This window comes from Carlito syrichta, unplaced genomic scaffold, assembly GCF_000164805.1.
Source record: "Carlito syrichta isolate Samal-C Ts95f unplaced genomic scaffold, Tarsius_syrichta-2.0.1 Scaffold86295, whole genome shotgun sequence".
NCBI classification, from domain to species: domain Eukaryota; kingdom Metazoa; phylum Chordata; class Mammalia; order Primates; family Tarsiidae; genus Carlito; species Carlito syrichta.
The window spans coordinates 107,944-134,794 of NW_007030391.1; the positions used below are offsets into that span (position 1 = coordinate 107,944).

Below are 26,851 nucleotides of genomic sequence, written 5' to 3' on the forward strand. Positions count from 1 at the left end.
TTCCGCCTCAGCCTTCCAAGTAGCTGGAACTACAGACACACGCTACCATGCCCGGCTAATTTTTTGATTTATTGTAGAGATGAGGTCTCGCCAAGACGCCCAGGTGAGTCTCGAACCCGTGGGCTCAGGCAATCCACTCACCTCAGCCTCCCAAAAAATAAGACTTTTAAATGAGCTCAAGCCAGGCAAGGTGATGAGGCTGGAGGATCGCTTGAGCCCAGAAATTCAAGACCAGCCTGGGTAATACAGTGAGATACTGAGAAAGAAAGAGGAAGGAAGAGGAGGGGAAATGGGGGGTGGGATGGGGACTGAGACTGACTGACTTCTAGCCAAGGGAATAGCCACATACTGCATGGCACTTTCAAGAAACAGCAAGGAGGTTAATGTGGAGAGGAAGGGAGGAGGTGAAGTCAGAAACAAGAGGGACTCTGGTGAGGACTTTGTCTAGTCCTGAGGAAGCTGGGAGCCATGGAGTGTTGCAAGCAGGGGAGTGGTGTGTTCTCACTCATGACTCTCAAGGAGCACTGTGACCACGGTATGGAGAATAGCCTTGAGAAGCAGGGTCTGAACAGGGAGACCAGTGAGCAGGCCTAAGCCATCATCCTGATGAGGGAACGTGGTAGCTAGGCCCAGGTAAGCAGCAGGGGAGTAGTGAAGTAGGCACCAGTAAATATGTTTTAAAGCTAGTGTTGCTACTTCCTGACCATATGCATTCATTTCATATCTGAATGCTTAATGTGGCCCAAACAGCGATTTGGGGGGAAAAGCAAGGAATGGGGTAACACAAAAAGGAAGATTTATGGTTTTCTTTTTTTTCTGAGTTGGAGTCTCACTCTGTCGCCCAGACTGGAGTGCAGTGGCCGCTCTCGGCCACTGCAGCCTCGACCTGCTGGGCTCTGGCGATCCTTCCGCCTCAGCCTTCCAAGTAGCTGGACAGGTGCGCGCTACCACACCTGGCTAAGTTTTGATTTATTGTAGAGATGAGGTCTCACCAAGTTGCCCAGGCAGGTCTTGAACCTGTGGGCTCAGGCAATCCACTCACCTCAGCCTCCCAAAGCGCAGGATTACAGGCTGAGGCACCGAGCCCGGCTAGATTTATGGTTTTCATACATCAAAAGCCAATTCCTAGATGCTTAAGAAAGGCAACTATTACAGATGTGGCCACTTAGGGTTATCATACCCAGAGGTGACAACAGGCAGGAGTGAATGCTCTGTCCTCTCCAGATGGAGGTGACAGGCAACACAGCTGCCCTGGAGCCTCCACATGGAGGTGACCTACCTGGGACCTGCACACACTGAGACGTGTTGTCAGACGTGTTGTCAAAGAAGTTGGAGCAGGGAAGCATGTTCTAATCAGGTGAAACTCAAAACCTGATCGGAGGAGTGAGGGGAAAGGTCCCAGTAAAGAACCAAAGATGCCCACCAGTGACACGCCAGGGATTCTATACCAGGACAAGCACTTTAACCCATTCACCATCTCCCACAGACTGCAGTCCCCTTGACCTGAACATCTGGCAACCCATCCTTCCCTCTCATCCCATGGCCCCTGCCCTGGTCCTAGCCCAAATTCTCTCACCTGGGAGCCTGATTCAGCCTCACCCTGGTGACTGTACCCTCCTCTAATCCAGGCTCAACAAATCTACCATAGCATTACACACACACACACACGTACAACCTCCTCACCCACGATGCTCACCATGGGCTTATCGTAGAAAGGGAAACCCTGCATGGAGCGCAGAGCATTGGTGGCACTGCTGACTTCCTTAAAGATGACAAACGCCTGGCCTCTCATCTTCAGGCTCCGTGACACCAGGATATCCAGGATCTGGCCAAATTGGGAGAAGATGGCGTACAGGGACTTCTTTAGCTCTGCAGTGGGGGACAAAGACTCAGGTGACAAATGCCTTGGCACCATGCCCTGGGGTATAAGCTCCCCTTTTTAGAGGAAATATAGCCCAGAGAGAAAATCATCAGAGAATTCAGAGTACCCAGAATGCCACGTGTCAGTAATCTCTCAAGATCTGATAGTAACCACCAAAAATCATTCAAATGGCCGAACACACTCTTCTGTAAGATACGACAGTAACAGTACCTACCCCGGAGAGCTGCTACATGATAAACATGAAAAACAAACATGCAAAGGGTTCAGATGGCCCCTGGCACATAGTAAATGCTCAATAATCACGAGTACTTCAGTCAAGCATGGTGTCTCATGTCTGCAATCCCAGCGCTTTGGGAGGCAGGATCACTTGAGACCAGGAGTTCAAGATCAGTCTGACCAACATAGCTAGGGCCCTTCTCCACAAAAAATTTAAAAATTGGCTGAATGTGGTGATGTGCACTTGCAGTCACAGTTACTCAGAAGGCCAAGGTTGGAGGATCACTTGAGCCCAGGAGTTCAAAGCTAGTGACCTATGATCGCATCACTGCACTCCAGCCTGGGCAATAGAGAGACCTGTCTCTAAAAATAAATAAGTCATATATATGTGTGTGTGTTTCCTTTCACTGCCCCCAGAACTTTGGCACTGGACTGCATGTGGCCCTGGCAGATTTCCCTAGCCTCATCTCTGCTCACACTCTACCGTTCTCCTAAGTCCCTAACCACACCAGCATCTGAGCTTTTTCTCAGATCTGACATACCAATTCTGTCCCAGGGCCTTTGCACTGGCTGCCTCCTACCCTGTACATCCTACCTCTGATGTTTACATGGTGGCCTCCTTCTGGTCACCCAGGACTCACCAGAAATGCCAGGTCAGAGAGGCCTTCTCTGACCACGTCTAAATGTCCCTCTATGTCACTCTCCGCCCTCTCCTTACCTTACTTGCTTTTCCTTTATGACACTTTCCAAATCTTGACATGCATGTTTACTTGCTCTCTCCCCAGAAGAGCCATAAGCTTGACCAATGTTATTTGCTGCATATCTCCATGCCTAGCGCAAACATCCCCATAAACATTTATTGTATTATTATTTATTTAAGAGCTAGGGTCTCACTCTGTCTCTCAGGCTAAGTGTAGTGTCACAATCATAGCTCACTGCAGCCTCCATCTCCTGGGTTCAAGTGACTCTCCTGCCTCAGCCTCCTGAGTAGCTAGAACCACATGCATGTGTCACCCAACACACCCAGTTAATGCTTTAAGAAAAATGTTTTGTAGAGACAGACTCTTGCTCTGTTGCCAGGCTAATTTCAAACTCCTGGCCTCTCCACAAACATCTATGACTAAAGACACCATCAAGTGCTTTATGTAGATAACTTCATTAAATGTTCACCACAACCCCATAAGGTGGCAACTATGACACCCAATTTAATTTACTAAGATGCAAGTGGGATTACATTTAACAAAGGACCCTCTCACCACCCAGGCCTGAAATGGTACTAATGTCTCATGCAAAGAGAAGCTCTCTTGGTGAAAGATACTAGGAGAGAAAAGAAGAAAATGTGTGTGATGGTGAGGGTGGGGGAGAGAGAGCAGGCACGGGGTCAAGGGTATCTTAAGGCAATTAGCCAAAAATTCTCCTGGTGATGACATTTTTTAATTTTCCTCTCCATGCTCCAGCCCCATGAGCCTTGTTCAGACCTCAGTCATTCCACTAGCCTCTAGGCCTCTCTTCACTCTCCAGCCGCCCATCTTGTCCACTTCAGTTTACCCTCCACAGATGGGAAGATAACCCACAAGGACATAGCAGGACGGGGAGCAGCCTGCTCCCCAACACCCTCAGGACAAAGTTCAATGCCTCTTGGCTGTAAGCCATCCACATACTGCTCACTGGAAGCTTCTCCGTGATTCACAGGCCTCTAGGCCTCCAGCCTGAGCAAAAGAGTGAGAGATCCTGTCTCTAAAAGTAAATAAATATATATATGTGGGCCAGGCTCAGTAGCTCAGCCTGTAAACCCAGTACTTTGGAGGCCGAGGTGAGTGGATTGCCCAGGAGTTCAAGATCAGCCAGGGCAACTTGGAGAGACCGCGTGCCCACAATAAATAAAAAAATTAGCTGGGCGTGGTACCACATGCCTGTAGTTCAGGCTACTTGGAAGCCTGAGGCAGAAGGATCGCGGAGACCAGCAGGTCGACACTGGGGTGGCTGTGAGTCTGCCACTGCACTCCAGCCTGGGTGAAGGAGATTCCAATTCAAATAAATAAATAAATGTATATATGTGAAACAATTACACATGAAATGTACATATATGAAACAAAACTACCAGTAATGCCCAGAATACTCCAGGGTTCTTTTGTCCTTAAGCATTTGTGCAAACTGGTCCAAGGCAGGACCAGTCCTCTCCCTCAGTGTAGCATAAATATTACTCCCTCCACCTGAAAGCCTTCTAAAATGTTTCTTTCTCCATGAAGCTGAGTGAATCCCTGTCTTTCTAGGCTCCCAATTCCAGCCCTGACCACTGCCGAGGCTTCCACTATCATGGCCTGGACTACTCTGGGCTGTCACTGTGCTATAGAAACAGGGCTCTCTGTCACCAGTGTGTCTCTGGAACCACCCAGCACTGGCTGGGTACTACGCTCTTAAAACATGTACAAAATTTACATTCCTGGCTTCGTTTTCTTCAAGAGCAACTTCAATGGTAACCTCAAACTTTTTTTTTTTTTTTTGACTTGGGAGTCTCACTCTGTCGCTCAGACTGAGTGCAGTGGCTGCTCCCAGCCACCGCAGCCTCGACCTGCCAGGCTCCAGCAATCCTTCTGCCTCAGCTTTCCATGTAGCTGGAACTACAGGCGCGCGCCACCACGCCCGGCTAATTTTTGATTTATTGTAGAGATGAGGTCTAGCCAAGTTGACCAGGCGGGTCTCAAACCCACGGGCTAAGGCAATCCACTCACCTCAGCCCCCCAAAGGCGTGGGATTACAGGCTGAGCCAACGAGCCTGGCTGGCAACCGCAAATTTAATCCCTTCTGTTTTCCTAACAATTTTTTTAGGTGATAAGAGCTAACACTTATCCAGTCCTTACTATCAGATACCATAAAAAGAAGCAACGCGTGGAGGTTTTACTAATTTAATCCCAAGGCCAGGCACAGAGGCTCATGCCTGCAATCCCAGCACTTTGGGAGGCCGAGGTGAGAGGACTGCCTGAGCCCAAGGATTCGAGACCAGTCTGGGCAACTTGGTGTGACCCCATCTCTACAATAAATCAAAAAAATTAGCTGGGCATGGTGGCGCACACCTGTAGCTTTAGCTACTTGTAAGGTTGAGGCTGTGGTGACCATGAGCATGCCACTGCACTCCAGCCTGGGCAACACAGTGAGACCCCCAACTAAAACAACACAAAACAAATTAATCCCAACATCCACGCAAACAAGGTAATTATGATTCAAGGTTCAATAAATGAAATAATTTACACAAGAAAGTGGAAGAGTCTTTCCGATTTCAATAACTGAGATCTTGAGAATGCTACATTGGTGGCCTCAACTTCTTTCCTTGCTATGCGACCTTGGGCAACTCACATCACCCCTGAGCCTCAGTTTCCCATCTGACAACAGCTCCTTCCTACAGGCCTGGGGTGAGAACTAAACGCAATCACCATGTATATAAAAGTGCACAGAGCAGCCCATGGTACAGAATGCCAGTCATCATTATTGCACATTTTCATTTTGTGCTGATTACTGAGAACACTGGTGACCAAGAAAGCTCCAGACCTGGTTGGGTGCAGTGGCTCACACCTATAATCCCAGCACTTGGGGAGGCCTAGGTGAGAGGACTGCCTGAGCTCACAGGTTTGAGACCAGCCTGGGCAACTTGGCGAGACCTCATCTCTACGATAAATCAAAAAAACTAGCCAGGCATGGTAGTGCACGCTTGTAGTTCCGGTTACTTGGAAGGCTGAGGCGGAAGGATCGCCTGAGCCCAGCAAGTCGAGGCTGCGGTGGCTGTGTGTGTGCCACTGCCCTCCAGCCTGGGCGACAGAGTGAGACCTCCAACTCAAAAAAAAAAAAAAGAGAGAGAGAGAGAAAGCCCCACACCTTGCCCTCGGAGCTCACAGGGGTGACAGAGTCCCATGACAGCCCAGGGATCAGGGCTTGAAGGCCGATGTCCGCAGCAGGGGACAGACACCTCACGGGTGAGGGAATGGGAAGGCTTCCTGGTGGACAGGTTCTTGGAGGTGAAATCTTGAAAGACAAGCAACAGTGACCAGGTTAAAGGGCGGGGTGCGGTAGCTCATGCCTGTAATCTGGACACTTTGGGAGGCCGAGGCAAGAGTACTGCTTGAGCCCAGGCATTCGAGAGTAGCCTAGGCAACAGAGTGAGACTCCAATCTCTACAAAAAATAAAAACATTAGACGGGCCTGGTGGTGCACGCCTGTCTCAGCTACTTGGGAGACTGAGGCGGGAGGACCGCTTGGGCCCAGAAGTTGGAGGCTGCAGTGAGCTATGATCGGGCCACTGCACTCCAGCCTGGGTGACACATTGAGACTGTCTCTACAAAAAGAAAATAGCCGGGCGCAGTGGCTCACGCCCATAATCCCAGCACTCTGGGAGGCCGAGGTGAGAGGACTGCCTGAGCCCAGGGGTTCCAGACCAACCTGGGCAACTTGGCGAGACCTCCTCATCTCTACAATACATCAAGAAAAGCTAGCCGGGCGTGGTGGCACACGCCTGTAGTTCTAGCTACTTGGAAGGGGGCGTCGGAAGGATCGCTTGAGCCCAGCAGGTCGTGCCACTGCAGTCCAGCCTGGGCGACAGTGTGAGACGCCGACTCAAAAAAGCAACAATAACAAAAGTAAAGAAAAGAGTGCAAGGTAAGCTAAGGAATGCGAAGACAGAGAAGTAGCCCGGGTAAAGGCCAAGGGGTGAACTCCAACAACAGTCTGACTGGTTTGGCTGGGGGTGGGAGAGGGCCAGCTCGTGCGAGGTAGCCTGGAGTCCGGACCACCCCGAGAACTCACCATCCTTCTTGATCTTCTCATTGAGGTTGTTGATATAAATAGTGTGGTTGGGGCGCGTCTCGGGAACGGCCATGGAGTGAAGAACCGAGGTAGGGCTTCAAGGAGGAAAAACGCGATTTTAGCCCCGGGTTTCTCCAGACGCTTTGTCCCGACGCTGGCTGAACCGGCTGCTCGAGGATCTTCCTTCCTAGCGGAAGTCCGGTAAGACCGGAGTGAGAAGAATGGAGGAACGGCTTGGGCGACAAAACGTGCGTAGGAACGCCGCTTCTCTTGCCCGCGTGCCGGGGGAACTCTCGAGAGATTTACTACGAGTTCCAGGATGCTCTACGCGACACAGTAGGCGGGACGTACTAAATGGCGGTTTCCCATTGGCCCACGCGCCCAAGAGGCGGCCAGGGAGGAAAAAAACCCGGATGTGAGAGTCCGTTAAGGAAAGAGGGACCCGTTCTGGGAGCCCTGGCCCTGCGCAGCAAGTTTTCCGAGACGGGCGCGGGAAGGCCCGTGCGCGAAGTGCACCGCCCACTCGTCTCCGATGGTCGCCCCCACCAGAACTTACTTTCTGACGGGGCCACTGTTCTCCGAAGTGACGCCGGCTACGTTCCTGAGAGCAGACCACAAGGGTTTCTCTCCTGGCCCGCCCTTGCCTTTCTGCGAGCCAATCCCTGCGCAGAAGCTCAGTAGCTTGGCCAATCAGAGTAAGACTCTTCCCTGGTCTCAGAGCTTGCCAATCAAAAAGACACTTAGGTTCCCGCCTAGACAGAAAAGTCCCGCCCCACCCTCCGCTCCTTTTGTCGCTCCCGGTCCTACAGACCAATCAGTGACGGTCGCGAATTTCTTGCCAATCGGGACACGGCTCGCGCTGCAGCCTCTTCCGGAGGCAGTCCTTTGGAAGCCCCACCTCTTCCCGCGCCGACTCGCGTTTTCCGTCACGAGATTGACAAAGGGGCGGGCAGGTGTTGCGAGTGCTACCACGTGATAGAGGAACGGACGGGGCCTGGGGCCGCCATTTTGCGGGAGAGGGAGGCGCGTTTGGCTTCCTGACTCCTTTCTCGATTCCAGCGGCTACCGCGGCTCCCTCCGACGTCCGGTCCCAGAGTCCTCTGCAATCCAAGGACTTTTCCTGTTGCTCTCTGGCTCCAGACCTTCTCCACACTGGGCCGTTTTCCCTACCCGGCTTCCTTTTTGACCTCTTGACCCTTGACTCGAAGGTCAGCTCAAAGGTTACGGGATGTGAGAGGGGACAGAGCCAAAGTTCACCAACTCTTTAGCCCCGGGGCCCTAAAGTCTCACCCTTTTAGGCACCTCCCTCTAGGTCTGAACCTTCATTTCCCAAAACTGACCCACGAGTTTCCAAAACTAGCTCTGGAGGATAAGTTACTTCCTATTACGTGTCCCTGCCTACGCCTCCCAGTGCCACCGCCGCAGCCCCATCCCTATTCTGGTTCTGGATTTCAACACTGCACTCTCTTACGCCTCAGATCCCTCCCGGGTTGAATCAGTCCCGATGCCTCCACCCTTGGTTTCACATTTTATCCCCGATTCTGGATCTCACTTCGAAAACCTTTAAAGTGTCCTTCCCTGAGACCAACCCCTTTTGGAGAATCCTCTCCCAGTCTTAACTCCTCAGCCCCTCCTGTAGACCCCAGAATGACTTCACGCTCCCCTGCCCTGAAACCACCCATCCCTCCCAGAGCTCCTGCATCCCCAGCTCCCATCATCCCACCTCCTCCCGTGGCCGCAGGTCCCCCGGACTTAGCTTTCCCACTACCCCCCTGGAGTCCCCAGGTCCCTGGTCCCCCGCCTCCTCCGCTGCCTCCTCCACCCCCTGCCACTGGGGCTGCTCCCCCTCATGTCTTTGGCCTGGAGAAGAGCCAGCTCCTGAAGAAGGCCTTGGAGAAGGCTGGTCCAGTCCCCAGGGGCAGAGAAGACGTGAAGAGGCTCCTGAAGCTGCACAAGGACCGGTAGGGTCGCCCCGCCCCGCCCGCCGGAGTCGCACCGGGTCACCTCTATCCAATCACTTCAGTCCTCTCTTGGGGTTTCCTGGGTCCCCAGGGTCAAGCAGGCCGACCGCTTCAGTCCCCTACCTAGACCCCTTCAGTGGTGTCCTGCATCCAGCGAGGAAGATAGCTGCTCTCACACGGGCCTGGCCTGCTGGGGCAGACAGACCCCTCCACCCCACCAGACAGTAATAGTCATCGCTGTCATGACAGAGCCCAGAGGGCGTGTCTGACCCAGGCTGGGGGTCTTCTTGAAGAAGGGGAACTCTGAGTGCTGTTGAGCGAGTCACGCAGGGGATATGTGATGAAAGTAAACAGCTTGTGCAGAGGCTTGGGAGTGAAATGAGGACACGTTCTATTCAAGGAACTGCAAATATTTCCTTAACGTGACAGGGGAAGTGATGAAGATGGTGCTGCAAAGGTGGGCAGGAGCCAGCCCACACAGGACGTGGTGGGCCCTGCAAAGAAAGCCAGTCTCTCCTGAGGGCGCTGGGGAGGCATGGAAAGGCTCTGTGCGGGGAGGGAGGCTCCTTGTGGGAAGTGGGGTCAGGAGCCTGGAGGAAGCTGGGGCCCCCCGGCAACCCAGGCTGGTGGGGAAATGAGGGGACAGACCTGGACTGAGGCCACAGGGTGAGGTGCCATGATACCTGGCTGAAGGGAAGAGGGAGAAGTGACCTACCCAGCTGCACTATGACACTCCAAGTTCTCCAGACATATTTAATTTATAGTCTGTCCTAAATGCCTCAACCAAGGTAAGGAAAAAAAATTTTTATTTTTGGAGTCAGAGTCTCACTCTGTTGCAGTAGCATGCTCATGGCCACCACAGCCTTGACCTGCGGGAAACAGGTGATCCTTCTGCCTCAGCCTTCCAGGTAGCTGGAACCACAGGTGTGCACCACCACGCTTGGCTAGTTTTTCTTAATTCGTGGTGGAGATGAGACCTCACCAAGTTGCCCAGGCTGGTCTGATACCCCTGGGCTCAGGCAATCCTCTGGCCTCTACCTCCCAAACTGCTGGGATTACAGGTGTGAGCCACCACGCCCAGCCGGTGAGGAAAATTTAATGCAAATAACGGCCACCTGTGATTATATACCTGGCAGCTGTCAAGCACTGTTCTAAGTGTTTTTAAGTATTAGTTATTTAATCCTCTCAGAAATCCCCTGAGGCAGATACTATAATGTTATTGCCTCATTTTCCCTATGAGAAAACTGAGACCCATAGAGACAAAGTTGGCCACGGTGCTGAAGAGGATGAGGCCATTGTGAACTCTGGCAGTGGGTTCCCTGTTTTTTTTGTTTTTGTTTTTTTTGAGTAGGAGTCTCACTCTGTCGCCCAGGCTGGAGTGCAGTGGCACACTCACAGTCACTGCAGCATCAACCTGCGGGGCTCCAGCAGTCCTTCCACCTCAGCCTTCCAAGTAGCCAAAAGTACAGGTGCACGCTACCACGCCTGACTAATTTTTTTATTTTTGATTGTAGAGACGAGGTCTCACCAAGTTGCCCAGGCGGGTCTCGAACCCGCAGGCTCAGGCAATCTACTTACCTCGGCCTCCCAAAGTGCTGGGATTACAGGCTGAGCCACTAAGCCCCACCAGATTTCCTGCTTTTAACAATAGTTCCGTGTCATTGTCTTTTGTTAGTAGGGTGCCCCAGCTGGGAACCAGGAGCTCTGGGTACTCACCCCAAGCCTCACCCTCTCACTGCCCTTGGAATGGGAATAATAAGTACATTGTCCTGATCCCTCCTGAGCCAGGGGAGTTGGAGTCATCAAACTGTCCAAGGTTCATTGTCCAGGCCTGAAGCCTATTGTTACCAGGTTTTACTGCAGGCTGAATTGAGGGATTTTCATCCTGTTTAACAGACCCTGAGAAACAAACTTGAAGGGGGAAAAAAACCACACGCACAGATACCCCTTTGAGAAATTCCTCAGATAAATTTTTCTGGCTTCTAGTTTAAAAGTTGGCACATCCATCTGCTCCTCACCCTTCAAGGACTAAGAGCAGAGCAGGCAGGATGGTACCCACTTACCAGATGAGGAAGCTGAGGCTAGGAGGGGGCAGTTGGTGACTGAGCCAGGAGTAGCGTTTGGCCTTGGGACAGCCAAGCCTGTGTTCCCTGCACCATCCCTGGACATCCTGCTCCCAGCCAGACCTCAGGGGGGGACTCTTGGAGCTGGTTCCCTGGTGACCCAAGCGTGGTTCTGCTTCAGGTTCCGAAGTGACTTGCAGTGGATCCTCTTCTGTGCCGACCTGCCATCTCTCATCCAAGAAGGCCCGCAGTATGTGCCCTACTGCGGGACCCCCAACCCCTTGGCCGCCCTTGCGGAACAAGATGGACCCAGGAGGTTGGGGGGAAGGGCTTTCTGCTGCAGAGTCCTGGGCACTTGGATGCATGTGTAGCAAACACAGTTGGGATGGTGAGCAGGTGAGTCAGCTCCAGTAACTGAATGAGTGAACCCAGTCCATCTCTCTGACTCCACTTTGGCACCTCCTCCCAGGAAGTCCGGGTGATTCCTCCCTGCCCTTCCACCCAGCTCTCCAGCCCTGGGCTCAGACCGCAGCTGTCCTCTCCCACGAAGGACTCAGGTCTCCCCACCTGACCTGGGACAGAGGAACTTCTTCAGGGTAGCAAACCTGTTTCCCAACTCCAGCTTCCAAGGTAGGGAACCCCTGACTTCAGAGTTGAGGGCCTGGGCCTGTATGTTCCCAGGTGCGGGCTGGTGGCCTTGTGGATGGCAGGCACCCTGCTGTTACCCCCCAGCGGCATCCCCCTGGAGAGGCTTGTTCAGGTGGCCATGGAGAGAGGCTACACCGCTCAGGGAGAGATGTTTTCTGGTGAGTTGGGGGTAGGGGAGGGTTTCAGGCTACTGCCCCGTGGACTGTTCACCAGGAGGGGCTGGAGAAGCTGGGTGGGGCTCTGGCAGGCGTGTCAGGTGGTCTGCTTCCATTCTTCAGGCCTTCGTGTCCAGCACAGCAGAGTGGGTATGAGGTGGATTCGAGCCAGTTGCCTGGCTTCAAACCTAGCTCTGCCACTTCTCCACTGTGTTATGGACAAGCCACTAACCCTCTTTGTGCCTCATTTTCTGCATTTGTACCAAGGGATGAATGTGCCAAGAGTTGGTGGCAAGCCCTGGGCCTGGGCCGGGCACATAGTGAGCCCTCTGTGTATTCTCTCTGCAGTGGCTGACATGGGCAGGCTGGCCCAGGAGGTACTGGGCTGCCAGGCCACGCTGCTCTGTGGTGGCCTGGGTGGTCCCAACAGAGACCTTGTCCTACAGCACCTTGTCACTGGACATCCCCTGCTCATCCCGTATCCCAGGGCCTGGGAGGGAGCAGCGCAGGGACGGCAAAGGGTGGGTCCCAGGGCCATGCCATGCTTTTGGCCTTAACACCAGCATCAGCTACGATGAGGACTTCAACCACGAGCCGTGTCAGAGGAAGGGCCACAAGGCCCACTGGGCAGTGAGTGCAGGTGGGTCCCCATCTTGTCCCTGTGCCTTTCACCCTGGTCTCAGCCAGGCTATGCGCTTTCAATCTAGGGACCAGAGCTGGGCCATCCCTGTGCCCACAGAGTACTTAGCACAGCACTTGGCAACTTTAAAGCCAGATGCCATGGGTCCAAATCCCAGCCCAGCTGTGTGCCCATGAGTCATCACCACCAAGTTCTCTGTAACCTGGGAATGGAGGCAGCACCCACCCTGGAGGGTGGGAAGGGGGTAGAACTCAGTGAGCCCCACACCTAGCCTTGGCTCAGTCACTGCTGTTCATCACTTCTCCTCTCTGTCAGGGGTCCTGCTGGGTGTCCCGGCTGTGCCGAGCCTTGGCTATGCCGAGGACCCTGAGCTGCCAGGCCTGTTCCATCCAGTGCTCAGCAAGCCCTGCCAGTCGCCACCCCTGCCAGAGGAAGGCTCCCTAGGAGCTGTCTACCTTCTCTCCAAGCAGGGCAAGAGTTGGCACTACAAGCTGTGGGACTACAACCAAGTGCGGGATAGCAACCTGCAGCTGACGGACTTCTCACCCTTGCGGGCCACCGATGGCCGGGCATACGTGGTGCCTGCTGGTGGGGTACGGGCTGGCCTCTGTGGCCAGGCCCTGCTCCTCAGACCATGGGACTCTAGCCACTAGCTGGAGCTGAGGCCCCAGGCCACAGCCTTACTCACCCTTTGAAGACTACCCCAGCTTCCCCCTGGGTGCCAGCCTGTAGATTTGGGCTAGATCTCTGAGGGCCTTTAGTTCAGAGATCCTTCTTCAGGACCGTCCTCCCATCTGTCCCGGCTCAAGCCTGGGTGGGCATCATCCCAACTCCTCACCCCCAAGCCCATCCTCTCCACTCTGAGTACCAACTGATACCTCTCTCCAGGGAGAAACAAAAAGGTCAGACCCCACGTCCTGTCCATCTCACCTGAATGTCACATCCATCCGTTTATCACTGGGGACCATCTCTTCTAAACTGCTGTCACCTCACTAGACACCTGCAGGAGCCTCCTGCCTGGATTTTCTGCTGCCCCCGTCCCTCCAGGTTGCTCACAGCACGGGGACCAGCCTCAGCTTACCTCGCTTTAGCCCAGGCTGTTCTTCCTCACACTTGCGGCCTGCCAGCCAGGCCCTTCCGGTCCCCAGACGTCATACCCCACCACCAGCCTCTGCTAGAGATCACTCCTTAACTTGGCTCAGATGCCACTTCCTCAGGGACAGTGCTCTCAGCCCCAGTCTAGGCGTCCTTCCCTGTCTCATCCTCATGTGATGTGCGTCAAACCCCTCTGCTGTGTTAACCCATCAGACTGACGCTCTAGTCCTGTAAGGGAGGTGCTTGGTGCCCCCCATTTGACAGATGGCAAGAGAGGCCTGGAGAAGTGGAGTCACTGGCCTAAAGTCACATGACTGGCAAGCAGCAGGGTCGGAATTCAAACCAGGTCGTTAATGCCTATAACTATAGCCAGGCTACCTCCTGGCTCCCTGAACATCATGGTGCTGACCACAGACTGTTCTATTGACCTATACAAACATATATATTTATACACACACACACGTATACATACACAGAGGGTGTCAAAAAAGTGTATACACACTTTAAGGAAAAAACTATTAATAAGATGAATATGGCTGGGCATGGTGGTGCATGTCTATAATCTCAGTACTTTGGGAGGCCGAGGTAAGAGGATTGCCTGAGCCCACAGCCCACTGAGACCAGCCTGGGCAACGTGGCGAGACCTCATCTCTACAGTCAATTAAAAAATTAGCTGGGCATGGTGGCGCATGCCTGTAGTTCCAGCTACTTGGAAGACTGAGGCGGAAGGATCGCCTGAGCCCAGCAGGTCGAGGCTGCGGTGGCCATGAGCATGCCACTCTACTCCAGCCTGGGTGACAGAGTGAGACTCGGACTCAAAAAAGATGACTGCAAGTCACATTTAACTTCTGCAATTACAAGAGGTGCTCAGAGTGGTTTCCGTCAGCATCCAGACACTTGATTATAGTGAACATCTCAAAATGTATATACTTTTGGCTGGGCGAGTGGCTCAAGCCTATAATCCCAGCACTTTGGGAGGCCGAGGCGAGAGGATTGCCTGAGTCCCAGAGGTTCAAGACCAGCCTGGGCAACTTGGCGAGACCTCGTTTCTACAATAAATAAAAAAATTAGCTGGGTGTGGTGACATGTGCTTGTGGTTCCAGCTATTTGGAAGGCTGAGGTGGAAGGAATGCCTGAGCCCAGCAGGTCAAGGCTGTGGTATCCATGAGCATGCCACTGCACTCCAGCCTGGATGGCAGGGTGAGACTCTGACTCAGAAAAAACGTGTATATATATATATATATATTTGGCACTCCCAGCATATATAGAAAGCATTTGTGATTATTAGTTTAATGAATTCCTATCACCTCCACTCTGAAAAAGGTCTCATACCACCTCAGGCAATCTACCCCACTTAGCCTCCTGGGTAGCTGAGATTACAGGCATGACCACTAGGCCTGGCCGGTGTAGTGTCTGTAACCAGTGAACAAGGCAAAAAAGAGGCATGTCCCCTTTCCCAACCCTGATACTTTGGTGACACTGTCCTGGGAACCCCTGAGGGCAAGGCTTGGAGCTGCCAAGATCATCACTGTGTTCCCTGCGTTGTCCATCACAAGAGTCACTGGTGCTGAATGAATAGACCAGCCAGCTGTGAGCCCACCTCTTCCCTGCACTGATCTTATCCTGTTACCCCTCCCAGCACTGACTCAGACTGAACCTGAGCCCACACAATACAGATGCAAAAGAAGCACAGCTGTCTTTGTCCCATTTATTGGGGTGTTTTCACGGGCGGGAGACACAGCAGAGCCATTTGCCTTCTGCTTCCCCCACACTACCCTGGCTAACAACTACCTCGTGTATAAATAAGTATAAAGATGGGCAGTAGAAAAGGAGGACTTCTCAGTCCTGGAAGACAGTGTTGGAGCTTCGACTCATGGAAGAGGTAGGTGCTGTTCTCTGCAAGCCCACCCTCGTGGCCAGGAAGCCCAAGCTATGGGTGCTGAAGGAGGGGGTGGGGGACCAGTCCCCACACCTCAGCTTCTGGAATCTGGTTTGGGCCGGGCTCACGCAGTCGCACCCACTCTGCGCATCTGGCTGCGGCCCAGCACGCTTCACTCCAGGGCCCTCCAGCGCAAGGAGGCTAGGTCATGCGGAGGAAGCCTGCTTTCCCTGCTTCTGAACCTCCTTTCTGCCACTGCAGTTTGCCAGGAGGAAGAAGCTGGGGTTTGGGCATAAGGAGGGTCCTGAGGCTGGATCTGGTGCACTGAGAGTGAAGGAGAACTGTCACGGTGCTGGTGCAGAGGCTGGGACATGGCTGTGGCCTGGGTCTGCCAGAGGTCAGCAGTCTTCCTAGGAGTAGGGAGAATCCCACAGGCCACTCAGAACAACAGTGAAGTGTGCCCCACCCAGTGGCATCAGCACTCGAATGACTCCCAGATGAAGACAGAGATGGAGCTTCGGCTCAGGGAAGAGGTAGGTGCTGTTCTTTGCAAGCACCTCTCTGTCACTCTTCCCAGGTGGTCAGGCGGCTTCTGTGTGTGTTCACAAATGATGTCTGATCCTTGAAGCACCAAAGATGAATCTGACTCTGGCCTCAGAGAGCCAGCTTGCAGCTGGGAGGGGGCTGAGAAGGAAGCAGGTTACAAGTCATACGGCCATAGATACCGTGTCATGCCACATCTTGTGACATCTAAGGGTGGCATGGTGTAGCTGTGGCCTCCAGTAGCCCCTCAGAGACCTTCCTGTCTGGTCAGGGAACCCTGTTCTGGCTCTGCTGACCCACTGGATGGGCCTCGTCATGCTCCCTCAGGGGTCCTTACGGTCCCGTATCATGAAGGGGCCAGGTGGCACCTGGTCTCCCAAGGGCCTGCAGACCTTTCCACGTTGGTCTTCTGTGGCGTGCAACACAAACTCTCATCTCCGCCATGGCATCTCCTCCAGCCAGACCGGCACCATTCAATAAATGAACCTGGTAGGGGCTGAGTGGGTCAGCTCTGAGCCAGCCCCTGAAGGAGGCGGATCATGTTGTCCAGGCCCCAGAGGTAACCATCCTCACGGTTGCCCTCGACCCAGGGCAACCTGTGGCTGAGTGTGTGGTGGTCAGGCAGGGCCACCGTCTTGCCGAAGTCGATCATCCAGACCTTGGCCAGGCCAGTGTGGTCATGCACAAAGAGGAGGGAGCTGCCCACCACCTGCAGGGGGAGAGATGGGAAGTCAGGCAGAGGAGCAGGCCCTGGCCAAGATCCCTTCCCTGACAGGCAGCAGAGCTGGCTGACTGACACCAGGAACCCTGGGGCCAGGCTGCCTGAGTTCAAATCCTGACTGCTACTTACTGGCTGTACAGCCTTGGGCAGATGTCTTAACCTCTCTGGCTCTGCTTCCTCATATACAAAGTGAGAATAGTACAGTCAGTCCCTCTGATTTGCGGTTTTGCTTTCCTCAGTTTCAGTCACCCTTAGTCAACTTTCTGAAAATATATATATATATATTTTTTTTTTGAGTAGGAGTCTCACTCTGTTGACCAGGCTGGAGTGCAGTGGCACGCTCACGGCCACCCACAGCCTTGACCTGCTGGGCTCAGATGATCCTTCCTCCTCAACCTTCCAAGTAGCTGGAACCACAAGCATGTGCCACCACGCCCAGCAAATTTTTTGATTTATTGTAGAGATGAGGTCTCATCAAGTTGCCCAGGCTGGTCTTGAACCCCTGGACTCAGGCAATCCTCTCACCTCTACCTTCCAAAGTGCTGAGGTTACGGGCGTGAGCCACAACACCCAGCCTTGTCTGAAAATATTACGTGGAAAATTCCAGAAATAAGCAATTCATAAGTTTTAAGTTCCATGCTAAGTAGCGCAATGAAATCTTACACCATCCTGTTCCGTACAGCCTGGGCTATGAATCATCCTTTGTCTGGTGTGTCCACAGTGTATACACTATCTCTACTGGTCACTTGATAGGCATCTTGGTTATCAAATCGAAAAAAACATTGTCCATATACGGTTCGATACTACACTGTTTCAGACCTCCACTGGGGGTCTTGTAACATATCCCCAAAGGGCAAGGGAAGACTACTGTAGTAGCATCTGCCTCAGAGGTTGCTGTACATACTGTATGTATGAATAGTTGGATATTGCTCTCCCCCTAGAAAGGGGCAGCAACTTCTCAGTCCTGGTGGACAGGCAAGTGGCAAGATCCTTTCTCTGGGTCTCAGTTTCCTCGTCTATAGAATGGAGATGATGATAACAGCCCCTACCTCCTGGGGTGGCTGGTAGCATTCTATGATCCACAAGCTCACAAGTGCCTTGCAGTGTTTGGCACATAGTCAAGCCTTGCAGATTCCGTTTTTGTTTGTTGTTTGTTTGTTTGTTTTTGAGTCGGGGTCTCACTTGATCACCCAGGCTAGAGTGCAGTGGCATGATCGTGGCTCACCACAACCCTGACTTCCTGGGCTCAGGCAATTCTTCTGCCTCAGCCTCCTGAGTAGCTGGGACTATAGGTGTGTACCACCATGCCTGGCTAATTTTTGTATTTTTTTCTGTAGAGAGGAGGTCTTGCTGTGTTGCCCAGGCTGGTCTAGAACTCCTGGGCTTAAGTGATCCTCCTACCTTGGCCTCCCAAAGTGCTGGGATTCCAGGCATGACCGCACCAGGCCTTTGTTTCATTTTTAGAGGTAGTTGCCTTCCTTCCATCTAACCCCAGGTTTCCCAAACCCTCTGTTTTTCTAAATCAGTCTTCAAATACCACTGCTCTCTGAGAAACCAGATATCTGAGCAGGTGCCCGTCAGAAAAGGCAGTACCGCCCAGCTCTGGATGCTGTTGGTGTCGGGCTAGAGGCCCATGTCATCAAGGGAAACTGGAAATCCCAATTTGGGTGTGAAGACCCACATTTTAAGTGGTGACAACTCAGTTTTCAAAATGTTGGGTCACCAGGCAAACCTAAACACGAGGACAGAAGAGATGGGGTCCCCAGGCCTCCTCTTTGTGATGTCCATATAGAGCCCGAAGGCGGTGACTGGGATTACAGGTGTGAGCCACTGCACCCGGCAATAATTACTATTATATATTAATTGTCAGAGGTAGAAAATACATGCACTTCTAGGCTCCAAATAGCACTCTGCGGTCTCTCTCACACCTCAGCAGCCCTCTGTGGAAGGTACTAATGTTTCTTCCCATGTTCTAGAGGAGAAAATTGAGATCCAGAGAGTAAGCCACATGCCCAGGGTCACACAGCAGAGCCAGCCTTCATCCTCAAGCCCTCTGGCTTGAGCTCACACTCCTGTCATACCTCCCGCAACCCTCTTTGCTGGACCCCAAAACCTGGAACCTCCTTTTTATGGATTTAGCCTGATACTCCGTCAACGGTTTCCCCTCCATGCCACCTGAACCCCAGCGCCCCCCACCAACACCCGTGGTGGCAGGGCTTGTACCTCGTGGGTCCTGAAGAAGGGGGAGTTTTCCAGAGCTCCACGAAGTTCTTCTAGGCATGCCACGTACTTTCTCTGTGTGAGAGGAAGGGTTCCTTGATTAGCATGGGGACGATGTAGGGCCTTGTCCATGTTGAGCTCTGACCTCACCCCACACTCCACAGAAGACTCCAGTCAGGATGGGATTAGGGAGCCATGGGGAAAATGGGGGGCAGGGAAGTGAGGGGTTGGATGCATCAAGGTGGCACAATTAAGAGTGGCAGATTGAGCTAGGCGTAGTGGCTCACGCCTGTAATCCCAGCACTTTGGGAGGCTGAGGCGAGAGAATTGCCTGAGCCCAGGGGTTCGAGACCAGCCTGGGCAACATAGCAAGACCTTGTCTCTACAGTAAATCAAAAAATTAGCTGGGCATGGTGGCATGTGCCTGTAGTTCCAGATAGTTGGAAGGCTGAGGCATAAGGATCGCCTAAACCCAGCAGGTGAAGGCTGCAGTGGCCGTGAGCATGCCACTGCACTCTAGCCTGGGTGACCGAGTAAGACTCCAACTCACAAAGAGCAAAAACAAAAACAAGGAGTGCCAGATTATATGACTGCTCACTCCCATTGAGAGGTGGAATCTTCGGCCAGGCGTGGTGGCTCACACCTGTCATCCCAGCACTTTGAGAGGCTGACCCAAGAGGATTGCTTGAGCCCAGGGGTTCAAGACCAGCCTGGGCAACTTGGTGAAACCTCACCTCTACAATAAATTAAAAAATTAGCTGGGTATGGTGGCATACACCCGTATTTCCAGATACTTGGAAGGCTGAGGCAGAAGGATCGCCTGAACCAGCAGGGTCAAGGCTGCAGTGGCCATGAGCATGCCAATGCACTCCAGCCTGGGTGACACAGTGAGACTCTAACTTAAAAAAAAAACCAAACAAGCCGGGCTCGGTGGCTCAGCCTGTAATTCCGCGCCTTTGGGAGGCTGAGGTGAGTGGATTGCCTGAGCCCGCGGGTTCGAGACTCACCTGGGCAGCGAGACCTCATCTCTACAATAAATCAAAAAATCAGCTGAGCGTGGTAGTGCATGCCTGTAATTCCGGCTACTCGGAAGGCTGAGGAGGAAGGATCTCCAGAGCCCAGCAGGTCGAGGCTGCAGTGGCCGGAAGTAGCCACTGCACTCCAGTCTGGGCGACAGAGTGAGACTCCAACTCAAAAAAACAAACAAACAAAAAAAAAACCAGGAGGTGTCTTTGGCCAGCTGCAGTGGCTGAGACTATAATCCTAGCACTTTGGGAGACTGAGGCAAGAGCACTGCCTGAACCTAAGGGTTTGAGACCAGCCTGGGCAACTTGGTGAGACTTTGTCTCTACAAAAAAATAAAAAAAAAATAGCAGGGAGTGGTGGCACATGCCCATAGTCCCAGCTACTTGGGAGGCTGAGGTGGGAGGATCACCTGAGCCCAAGTGGTCGAGGCAGTGGTGAGCTGTGATCATGCCACTGCACTCTAAGCTGGGCAACAAAGTGAGACCCCCCAACTCAAAAAAAAAAAAAAAGAGGTAGAGTCTGTTGCCCCTTCTTTTTAGTCCAGGCTTGGTCAAACAACCTGCTTTGGTCAACAGAATGTAGCAAAAATGATGGAGGTCATTCTGAGCCCAGGCATCGAGAGGCCTTTATTTTTATTTGTTTTCTTGGCCTCCTGCTTCCACTATGAGAACAAGCCCAGGCCAGCCTGCTGGATCATAAGAGACATGTGGTCACGTCATGAGCCAAGAGAGTGAGCCAAGCACCAGATGTGTGAGCGAGGCCACCCTGGACCAGCCAGCCTTAGCTAAGCCACCAGCTGGCTGCAGGCCATGTGAGTGAAGCCAGCCAGTATCAGCCAAGCCCACCCAAAGTGAAAGACCATCAACCCAGGAGCAGCAGTAAATGGTGTTTGTCTAAAGCTGCTACATTTGGGGACACAGGCATCCCACTCACCAGGATCCCCCGGTCTCCGTCTACAAAGTCCTCCAACACCTTTGTCACCTGTTCCAGTGCCTGTGTCTTTTTGAAGTTGGTGTTGCAGGTCCCATCAGCTTTCTGTAGGGCAAGGGATGAAGGGGCAGTGTCATACCTTTTCCTCCCACCCCCAGCACCCAACAACCTTAGGCCCTGCCTGGGGCCACCTGCCTACCTCCTCGCTTGCTGTTGAAAGGAAGCCACCCCCCGCCCAGCCCCAGATCACACTCCTAAGCAACCAGTCCTGCCCTATCCTTCCCACCTTGCACCTTTAGGTTGAACCCATCTAGCAGAATGGGCTTTGGAGGGGGTGGATCTGGCTTTGAACTGTGACTCTGCTACTTTCTAGCTGGGTAGTCTCAAGAAAGTCACTTCTGCCTCAGTCTTGGTTTCCTCATCTGGAAAATGGGAATTGAAGCTGAGCACAGTGGCTCATGCCTGTAATCCCAGCACTTTAGGAGGTGGAGGCAAGAGGAGTGCCTGAGTTCAGAGGTTTGAGACCAACCTGAGCAACATGGCGAGATCTTGTTTCTACAATTAAAAAAAAAAATTATGGCCAGGCTTGGTGGCTCAGCCTGTAATCCCAGCACTTTGGGAGGCCGAGGTGAGTGGATTGTCTGAGCACATAGGTTCGAGACCAGCCCTGGCAACTTGGCAAAACCTCGTCTCTACAATAAATCAAAAATTAGCCAGGCATCGTAGTGCACACCTGTACTTCCAGCTACATGGAAGACTGAGACAGAAAAATCACTGGAACTCAGCAGATCGATGCCGGGGTGGCCATGAGTGTCCCACTGCATTCCAGCCTGGGTGACAGAGTAACACTCCAATTTAAAAAAAATTTTTTTTTCACCAGGAATGGTGGCATGCACCTGTGGTTCGAGCTACTTGGAATGCTGAGGTGGAAGGATCGGATAGCCTGAGCACAGCAGGTAGAGGCTGCAGTAGCTGTGAGCATGCTATTGTATACCTGCCTGGGCAACAGAGTGAGACTCTGACTCAAAAAAAAACAAACAAAGGGAATTGTGTTGCAACCCACTCCTAAGGCTGGTGTGAGGATTGAAGACTCAGTGTGTAGGATGCAGTGCACAGCGCCTGGCACTAGTAAGCACTCAATCGACGGGACTAGTCTTATTTTTGATGTTTGAGAGGGGCACAGAGAAGCCACCTAAGTCATTCTCCCACACTGTGCCAGGTGCTATGTGGGCACTGGAAATATGGAGGTAACTGGACAGATAGAGAGATGAGGAGGGCAGACATCGAATAAGATCATCACAAAGGAAGATAAGAATAATGAAGGAATACAGGGAGCTAAGAGGAGGTAAAGAGAGGACCCTGATCAAATGGGATGAAACTCAGGGAGAGCTTCCCTGAGAAAGGAGAATTTGAAAAGACACAGAAAAATGACTAGCAATTAACCAAGGAAACAGTGTAGGGAAGAGTATCTCAAGCAGTGGGAACAGCATGTGCAGAGGCCCATGTGGCAGGAAAAAAGCAGGCCCATTTCAAGGAAATGAAAGTGCTTCACTGTGCCTGGAGGTAGGTGAGGAGGCAGAGAGGAATGAGAGACAAGGCTAGATCCCTATTAGCTATGGATCTTCTCCTCAGGGCACTTGGGAGCCATGGAAGGGTTTTGACAGAATGGCATAGTCAGATTTGCAACTTAGAAAGATGGCTCAGGTGAGGCCTGGGAAAATGCATTCTGCTGCTGGGATACACAATGGTACAACACCAATAATAGAAGTTTGTTCATCTCTAGCAAATTACCAGTGTGGTTCATCTTTGACCCAGTAGTCCTAATTCTGGAAATCTAAACTACAGCTAAAGCCTACACAGTTGCAAAATGCCTTATGTACAAAGTGATTCATTGAGGCACTGTAATGGCAAAAAATAGAAATCACTCAGCTGACACCTATCTACAGGGGACCACGGCACATACACAAAGAGTATTATACAGCTGGGGAGGAAAAAAGGAGATTCTTTCTGGAATGATATGGAAAACTCTCCAGGATATTACTATTAAGTAAAAGTAGCAGAGTGCCAATCTGTCTGTGCACTCAGTTTTCCATCTAAGGAAAATTGAAGATATAACATTGCATTTACTTATATTTTTAGAAGAAATACAAGAAACTGACAAAATGGTTCCCTATGAGCAGGGTGGTGTGGAAGGATATCAGCAGGGCTGGGAGAGAAACTTCTCCACAAAGACCTTTCTTTTTTTTTTATTTTAATTTTTAATTTTTTTTGAGTTGGGAGTCTCACTTTGTCGCCCAGGCTGGAGTGTAGTGGCGCACTCATGGCCACCACAGCCTCCACCTGCTAAGCTTAGGCAATCTTTCTGCTTCAGCCTTCCAAGTAGCTGGAACTACAGGCACATGCCACTATGCCCAGCTAATTTTCTGATTTACTATAGAGACAAGGTCTCGCCATGTCTCGAACCCCTAGACTCAGGTAATCCTCTCACCTCAGCCTCCCAAAGTGCTGGGATTACAGACTGAGTCACTACGCCCGGCCAACATAGACCTTTTTATAATATTATTTATTATTACTTTTTTTTGAGTTGGAGTCTTATTCTGTCACCCAGGTTGGAGTGCACTGGCATGCTCATGGCCACCACAGTCTCTACCTGCTGGGCTCAGGTGATTCTTCTACCTCAGCCTTCCAAGTAGCTGGAAGTACAGGTATGCGCCACCATGCCTGGCTAATTTTTGATTTATTGTAGAGATGTGGTCTCGCCAAGTTGCCCAGGCTGGTCTCAAACCCGTGGACTCAGGCAATCCTCTCACCTCAGCCTCCCAAAGTGCTGGGATTATAGTCATGAGGCACTGCGACCAGCTTTTAAAAAAAATTTTTTTTGAGTCAGGGTCTTACTTTGTTGTCCAGGTTGGACTGCAGTATCATGAACATGGCCCACTGCAGCCTCGACCTCCTGGGCTCAGGCAATCCTTCTGCCTCAGCCCCCCAAGTAGCTGGAACTACAGGCACATGCCACTATGCCTGGCTAATTTTTTTATTTTTATTTTTATAAAGACGAGATCTCACTATGTTACCCAGAATTGCTCAAGCAATCCTCTTGCCTTGGCCTCCCAAAGTGCTGGGATTACAGGCATGAGCCACCATGAACAGCCTATAATATTATTTTGCCGTTTTAACTGTGTGACCAACTATTCAATTATATATATATATGTATATATATATATCATTGAATTATATGTATTATATATATGTAATAGAAGTGGAGATGTGAGTCACCACACCCTGCAACAGGTCAAGGCTGTGGTGGCCATGAGCATGCCACTGCCCTCCAGCCTGTATTTTTTTTTTTTTTTTTTGAGTAGGAGTCTCACTCTGTCACCCAGGCTAGAGGGCAATGGCACACTCCCAGCCACTGTAGCCTCGATCTGCTGGCCTCAAGGCGATCCTTCCGCCTCAGCCTTCCAAGTAGCTGGAACTACAGGCATGCGCCACTACGCCTGGCTAATTTTTTGATTTACTGTAGAGATGAGGTCTCACCAAGTTGCCCAGGCTGGTCTGGAACCCGTGGGCTCAGGCAATCCTCTCACCTCGGTCACCCAAAGTGCTGGGATTATAGGTGTGCGCCATCGCACCCAGTCTTCAATGATGTTTAATTTAGAGAAAAGAAGAAGAAGCAGAAGAAGGCGAATGCATGAAATGGGGAAAGGGGACCCCTCCAGCTATCGTGCTGTGGTGAGAAGGGCCCAGAAGCCCAGGGAGGCTGGGGCGAGAGAAGGGGCAGGAGGACGACAGGCCACACCGAGGAAGACAGAATCCAGAGATGCTCACGCAGATGGATAAACAAAACATGGACTCTGGCAGATTGGGGGTGAGAGAAGTGGGGTCTCCCCAGGTCCAGCCTTCCTGTCCTCTTTCCTCGGTCCCACATTCCCCCAAGAAGCACTGCCCTTGATCTAGCTCCAGGCCTCCAGGGACAGGCTAGCCAGCTCCCGGCCCTCACCTTGATGCCCTCGATGCGGAACCCCAGGGTGGAGGTGGAGCTCATGGTTTCTCTCCATTGCATGTAGCGGGGCTTGGTTACTGCACCCTGGGCGTGCTCCTCAGGTGTGGGGGCCCCGGGGTCCACAGCTACCATCTTCTCATACATGTCCTTCCGAGGCCGGGGCCTTTCCCGTGCCTTTACCAGCTCCTCTTCCAGGTAGGTCCTGGGCACACAGATGATGTGACAAGGAAAATTATAAAGAACAGCTACAGGATGGCACAAGAATGGACAAATAGGTTGACAAATACATAGTCATATCCGAGACTCACTGAAGTCTGAACTTCTGGGCTCAAGTTATCCTTCTGCCTCAGCCTCTGGAGTAACAGGGACTACAGACTTATTTTTTTATTTTGTCAGGCATGGTGGCTCACGCCTGTAATCTCAGTACTTTGGGAGGCCGAGGCGAGAGGATTGCCTGAGCTCAGGGGTTTGAGACCAGCCTGGGTAAATTGGCAAGACCTCATCTCTACAATAAATTTTAAAAATTAGCCGGGCCCGGTGGCTCAGCCTGTAATCGCACGCCTTTGGGAGGCTGAGGTGAGTGGATTGCTTGAGCCCAAGGGTTCAATACCCACCTGGGCAACTTGGCGAGACCTCATCTCTACAATAAATCAAAAATTAGCTGGGCGTGATAGCGGGCGCCTGTAGTTCCAGCTACTTGGAAGGCGGAGGCGGAAGGATCACCAGAGCCCATCAGGTCAAGGCTGCGGTGGCTGGGAGCAGCCACTGCACTCACTCAGTCTGGGCAACAGAGTGAGACTCCAACTCAAAAAAAAATTAAATTTTAAAAATTAGCCAGGTGTGATGGCACACGCCTGTAGTTCCAGCTACTTAGAAGGCTGAAGCAGAAGGATCGCCTGAGCCCAGCAGGTCGAGGCTGTGGTGGCCATGAGTATGCCACTGCACTCCAGCCTCGACAACAGAATGACACTCCAACTCAAAAACAATTTTTTTATTTTTGGTAGAGACATAATCTCATTGTGTTGCCCAAGCTAGTCTGAAACCCCTGGCCTCAATCAGTCTTCCAGCCTCCTCCCAAAGTGCTGGGATTATAAGTCTGAGCCATTGCACCCAGCCTGCTTGCAGATGTAATGCAAGAAAAGGCCGAGTGTTCATGCTATAATCTTCGCACTTTGGGAGGCAGAGGCAAGAGGATTGCCTGAGCTCAGGGGTTCCAGACCAGCCTGACCAACTTGGTGAGACCTGTCTGTACAATGAATCAAAAAATTAGCTGGGCATGGTGGCGCATGCCTGTGGTTCCAGCTACTTGGAAGGCTGAGGCAGAAGGATCACCTAAACCCAACAGGTCGAGGCTGTGGTGGCCGTGAGCGTGTTACTATATTCCAGCCTGGGTGACTCTGACTCAAAAAAAATAAAATAAATAAATGCAAGAAAGTTAAAACAATAAAGCTTATAGAAAAAAGCATATCATCAACAAGGGTACCTGCATAATGAAAATTTGTATACCTAACCCTGAATTGTATCCCACATCTTTAAAATAAAGAAAAAAGAAAAAAGCATAGGAGAATATCTTCATGATCTTGGAGTAGGCAAAGGTCTCTTTTTTTGAGCTGCAGTCTCACTCTGTTGCCCAGGCTGGAATGCAGTGGCACAATCACAACTCACTGCAGCCTTGGCCTCCTGGGCTCAGGATTACTTCCATCTCAGCCTCCAGAGTAGTTCAAACTACAGGCATGCACCACCATGCCCAGATAACTTTTTAATTTTTTGTAGAGACAAAGCTTCGCTATGTTGCCCAGGCTGGTCTTGAGCTTCTGGGCTCAAGCAATCCTCCCACTTTGGCCTCCCAAAGTGCTGGGATTACAGGTGTGAGCCACGACGCCCTGCAATTTCTTTTTTTTTGAGTTGGAGTCTCACTCTGTCGCCCAGACTGGAGTGCAGTGGCCGTTCCCGGCCACCGCAGCCTCGACCTGTGGGATCCAGCGATCCTTCCGCCTCAGCCTTCCAAGTAGCCAGAATTACAGGCATGCGCTACCACGCCCGGCTGATTTTTTGATTTATGTAGAGATGAGGTC

General features: G+C 51.9%; 3 protein-coding genes across 4 annotated transcripts in view; 1 reads left to right on the top strand and 2 right to left on the bottom strand.

The window, feature by feature from the left end:
• SNRPA (small nuclear ribonucleoprotein polypeptide A) overlaps positions 1-7,528 on the bottom strand; it is a 14,510-nt gene extending 6,982 nt beyond the window's left edge. Inside the window, exons 1-2 of one of the 2 annotated variants that reach the window (XM_008057223.1) lie at positions 6,893-7,528; positions 1,697-1,869 (exon numbers count right to left, since the gene is read on the bottom strand). In XM_008057223.1, the coding sequence (XP_008055414.1) occupies positions 1,697-1,869; positions 6,893-6,965 (246 nt within the window). In that variant the 5' untranslated portion in view covers positions 6,966-7,528. The remainder of the gene's footprint in view (positions 1-1,696; positions 1,870-6,892) is intronic. The other variant, XM_021711917.1, reaches the window with a different exon arrangement.
• A 1,011-nt stretch (positions 7,529-8,539) lies between these two features.
• CUNH19orf54 (chromosome unknown C19orf54 homolog) lies at positions 8,540-13,204 on the top strand. The gene is made up of 6 exons (XM_008057230.1): positions 8,540-8,853; positions 11,098-11,166; positions 11,598-11,722; positions 12,068-12,197; positions 12,289-12,359; positions 12,675-13,204. Exons 1-6 carry the CDS (start codon positions 8,540-8,542, stop codon positions 13,010-13,012), a joined length of 1,047 nt encoding a protein of 348 aa, XP_008055421.1. The 3' UTR covers positions 13,013-13,204.
• Positions 13,205-16,316: 3,112 nt separating this feature from the next.
• Positions 16,317-26,851, bottom strand: part of ITPKC (inositol-trisphosphate 3-kinase C) — a 21,321-nt gene continuing 10,786 nt past the window's right edge. The window contains 4 exon segments of the mRNA XM_021711901.1: positions 16,317-16,585; positions 18,821-18,892; positions 20,777-20,878; positions 24,774-24,978. Of these exon segments, the coding sequence (XP_021567576.1) occupies positions 16,382-16,585; positions 18,821-18,892; positions 20,777-20,878; positions 24,774-24,978 (583 nt within the window). The 3' untranslated portion in view covers positions 16,317-16,381.